The 3,860-nt window shown below is 44.7% G+C and overlaps 1 protein-coding gene across 2 annotated transcripts; it reads right to left on the reverse strand.

Moving 5' to 3' along the window:
* Positions 1-118: 118 nt before the first annotated feature.
* Positions 119-3,581, reverse strand: LOC131883613 (cuticle protein 19-like). Of its 2 annotated transcripts, none has more exons than XM_059231126.1 (2): positions 3,269-3,581; positions 119-555 (listed from the first exon to the last, which is right to left on the reverse strand). In XM_059231126.1, exons 1-2 carry the CDS (start codon positions 3,275-3,277, stop codon positions 214-216), a joined length of 351 nt encoding a protein of 116 aa, XP_059087109.1. In that variant the 5' UTR covers positions 3,278-3,581; the 3' UTR covers positions 119-213. The 2 variants fall into 2 exon arrangements, with proteins under 2 accessions (XP_059087109.1, XP_059087108.1); XM_059231125.1 differs by lacking the exon at positions 3,269-3,581 and adding an exon at positions 973-1,349.
* Between the last annotated feature and the right edge of the window lie 279 nt (positions 3,582-3,860).

Here is a 3,860-nt window from a genome sequence, read left to right on the forward strand (position 1 = left end):
CTGCCAAACCCTTTTGACAATAATAGGTTTATCTCATAAAATTGACCTTCGAGTGTTTAACGTAAATACTGGATGCTCTTTCTTTTTCGCCCTCTTCTTTCAATAGCATGTGGCAAGAACGTGTGTGTAAGATATATATTTGACTGTTTATAAGCGGCTTAAATACTGTATGAAATATTTGGTAGATGGCGCCCAATGAAATTGAGGATTCGCTCAGAAGGCGTAGGGCTTGGGTTTATAGGAGTTCTTTTGAGGGGCGGGGTGTTGCGGGTAGCCCTCGAATTTGACGTCAGCGATGAAGCCATCATGGTGGTTGGCATGGTAAGACACAATTTGGGTGCGGCCATCGGGCAAGGCCACGCGATATTCACCATTCACATTGCCTTGCTCGTCTTGCGATTCTTTCTTATCGAAATTGGTGCCCGAATATTTGTCGGAAACGCCATATGCGTAATGGAAAGGTCGGGGAGGAATCTTGTACGGGTCTTGGTGATAGGAAGGTCCAGCTGGAATGGCCGAAGCGGCGGCAACCAAGAGGCCCAAGAAGCAGATGATCTACAAGGGGGGAGGGGGCAATATAAAATAACGATTAATTTTCATTTCCAAGCTAATTATATACAGAGTCGAACGACCCTAGAAGATGCCGACGGTGAAGAGGAGGAAAATCCAAGTTCAGTTGTCCGACAAGATACGTATGTACGTAGAAGTCTGCTGTACCGTACATCCAAGATGCCGACGGTGAAGAGGAGGAAAATCCAAGTTCAGTTGTCCGACAAGATACGTATGTACGTAGAAGTAGTAAGAATTTAGAAATCCCATTTGCTCGCTGCATTCTCGGCCTTGAACCTGATTCTTTCTTCTGAAAAGAAGTGTATCAAGGCGAGGCAAAACGGCAAGGACATCTCAGAACGAGCGATGGTTTGCTGCTACTACCTCCATCTACCGCTTCCATCGAGTGACGCACTCACTTACCGTGCACGCATACACAACCAAGAGCAAACGGAAATAATGGAGGGAAATGCAACTGCCGTCCCTTCCCGATGGCTCGATTGTTGCTGAGATTGAACATCTCACAGTGGATGGATGGATGTTGATCCTGCCCGGACCAACAGTTTTGAGCAGCATTACTGGTTAACAACCATTTCTCATCTCTGCCTCGAAACCACCCCTGCTGCTTCCACTCACTCAACAAGTCGGTGCGAGGTACAAGGTACGAGGTACAAGGTACGAGGTACGAGTATCGGCTGCCAACAAAGACTCAGGGCCATCGCAAACCTACGTCTCCTCAAAACGTCGAAAAGACGACATAGATAAGTAGTCCGTGAGATTTGGAACGATCGCTTCAATGATGTGCGAGTCTCGGGCTTGAATTGAAGGGGGGGGGGCATTACATTCGCTTTTTCCAGTTCAGACAACGAGCATTCAGGCTCTTTTTTTAGCACTAGCATTGCCGCTCGTTTGAAAGGCAAGGTGAATCACATCAAATCAACTTGGAGCCAACATATGACAAATAGGCTCTTCGGTTTTAAAGGCATGGTCATTCATTCAACGCTCATGACAAGGACTTCAGGATATGACTGACTCCACGCGATTCAGACGGCTTCAAATTTACTTGATTTTCCATTTCAACCCGTATAAATGTACCCATGGTAATGGCACGCATGATGTAAATGAGCGAGCTATTACCCAGAAGATACGAGCTCACAGAGGCCAGCAAAAAAGAAGGCTATCGGCCTTGAATTGCAAAATGACGACGATGACCTCCAACCATTGGTTTGGCTTGTCATCTTGCTTCAGTGGTTATGATCAGGCGAAACCAATCAATGCCATGTCATAGCTCAACATGGAAAAAATCCCGAATCCCCGGGTCAGTCCTCCTGCGTACCTCATGTACCTGTACGCTAATCTGCGCCGCTGATTTTTCGTCTCCCGATCGGAAGTCGCAGATTGCGAGTCTCTTGAGTTTGTGTCTCTGCATACCAAAGGTTGTCGTACAAAAAAGATGAGATCATCCAACACTCAAAGGGGCTTTATCATTCTATTTGGGGGTTATTTATGTGCCTAGAGCGAAGTCAGTGGTGCTGATTCAGGATAGAGGACACTCAAGAATAGTTTGAAGTAGTCTCAGAGAGCGGCCAGGAAAAACGTAGTTAGAGTTTTTGCAGTTCCTTGTGAATAGTTCACGATATGAAGACAGCATGGGGACAATAATAGCGGCAGTTTGATCATCTTCCTGTCATTACTATGACTTGCAACAAGTAATCTCGCTGATATCGCGTTTTCATAGACTGGAGCATCTCTCTCTCTCAGAAAAGGCATGATGCTGAACTTACCATTGGATATGAGAAGATGAATGTCCGTACGACATGGGATTATCATCTCTTTCATTGTCAGCAAATTTTGTCCAGCCATTGTACTAAACCACTTATTCCATTTCACCCACGAAACCACACATAATGGCTGTGTAAGTCCAGACAACCTTCGTCACTTTGAGAGTGGAGGGTACTCATTCATTGTTAAGTATCACCCTCCAGTTCAAAGCGAGCGACCAACATATGAACCGAGTCATTGTCAACGATGGACCAGGGCCATCTCTTATGTTTCGAAAAAGAAGTACAAATAAATGCTAATGAACGTGCAATGGTGGACTTCCGGGACAAAGGAAAAAAAGTTACGCATCAGGGGACAAACCATCAGGTTATATTGGCCCAGTAGGGAGTAGGGGATTCTAGGACATGAGAGGGGCATTTCGAGTCTGTTGACAGAGAAAATCAACGAGCTCTTTTTCCGACTCTTATTTGTACTGGTGGTCATAGGAGACAATGGTAGACATCCGATATCGTAATTGGATAATGGATCTCACTCATGGACGTGTTCTTCTAATCGAAATAAGTGCTTTGAACTTTAATTCAAACTGGTACAATCAATTCTATCCCATCCCAATGGATTTTTTTCTTCAAGCTAATGGTCCGTAAACTGTGAGGTTACCTTAACTCGGTCAGTTGATAGACAAATTGGTCGAAGTGCAACAGAAAATTGGAGTCCAAAGAGGAGGGGATATGTTCTTTTAATTGAAGCCTTGCTTGTTTGGATTTTCTCAAAAGCGATACACAATAGCTTTTAATTCATAATTGCTACCCATAATTACTCTTCCTTAGAAACAGTTCCTAGGAGATGAATGAAGCCCATTTTTGAGCTGATTCCAAATACTTGATATGATTTCGATCCAGGCTGTCGCTCTCCTTGAACATAGGCGTTGTTGACTTACCTTATTCATTGAAGTGGTTTTGGTGTTGAAAACGATTTCGACGATTGGAAAATGGTTCGTGGCGACAACGAGTTTGACTCAGTCACTAGTGTCTTGGCAAACTGATGACCAAATTGGCACCATCTCTTCAATATATATACGAGCACCCCTGGATAAAGAGAGCTAGAAGGATGAATGGACAATTGGACCAGCGTTTCAATTTTTGCCGTCATTTCATCGGTTTCTCTGCTTTACAGCAACACATTAATAAGCATGGCCGAAGTGTTGGCGCAAGTTAGCACATTGTAGTGCAAGACTAGGTGCTTAATTTCCAGGAGGGTGCCCCACTCTCACTGTCTCCCCCTTATTAACACACACGCAGACACCCACACCCACACACATATACACATGGATCAGTCGGGGCTGTTTGACGCCAATCGACAACAGTCTTCAATTTCTCGTACAAATTTGAACAACTGTCACCGCACAAAGAGCAATTGCGATGCAGAGTTGACGCATGTATTGCGTACGTACTCTCTCTGGCTACGCAAAACATCCCTGTCTACGTAGTGGACTGTATGTAGTGTACGCAATGCAGGTACTGACACACGCT

The sequence above is a fragment of the Tigriopus californicus genome, chromosome 7 (assembly GCF_007210705.1).
Source record: "Tigriopus californicus strain San Diego chromosome 7, Tcal_SD_v2.1, whole genome shotgun sequence".
Classification (NCBI taxonomy): domain Eukaryota; kingdom Metazoa; phylum Arthropoda; class Copepoda; order Harpacticoida; family Harpacticidae; genus Tigriopus; species Tigriopus californicus.

Bases quoted from the DNA above. Each gene is read 5' to 3' on its own strand.
- LOC131883613 (XM_059231125.1), bottom strand. From the start codon at position 1,125: ATGCTGCTCAAAACTGTTGGTCCGGGCAGGATCAACATCCATCCATCC. The intron at 556-972 runs GTAAGTGAGTGC...CCCCCCTTGTAG, and splicing joins TGGTTGTGTATGCGTGCACG to ATCATCTGCTTCTTGGGCCT.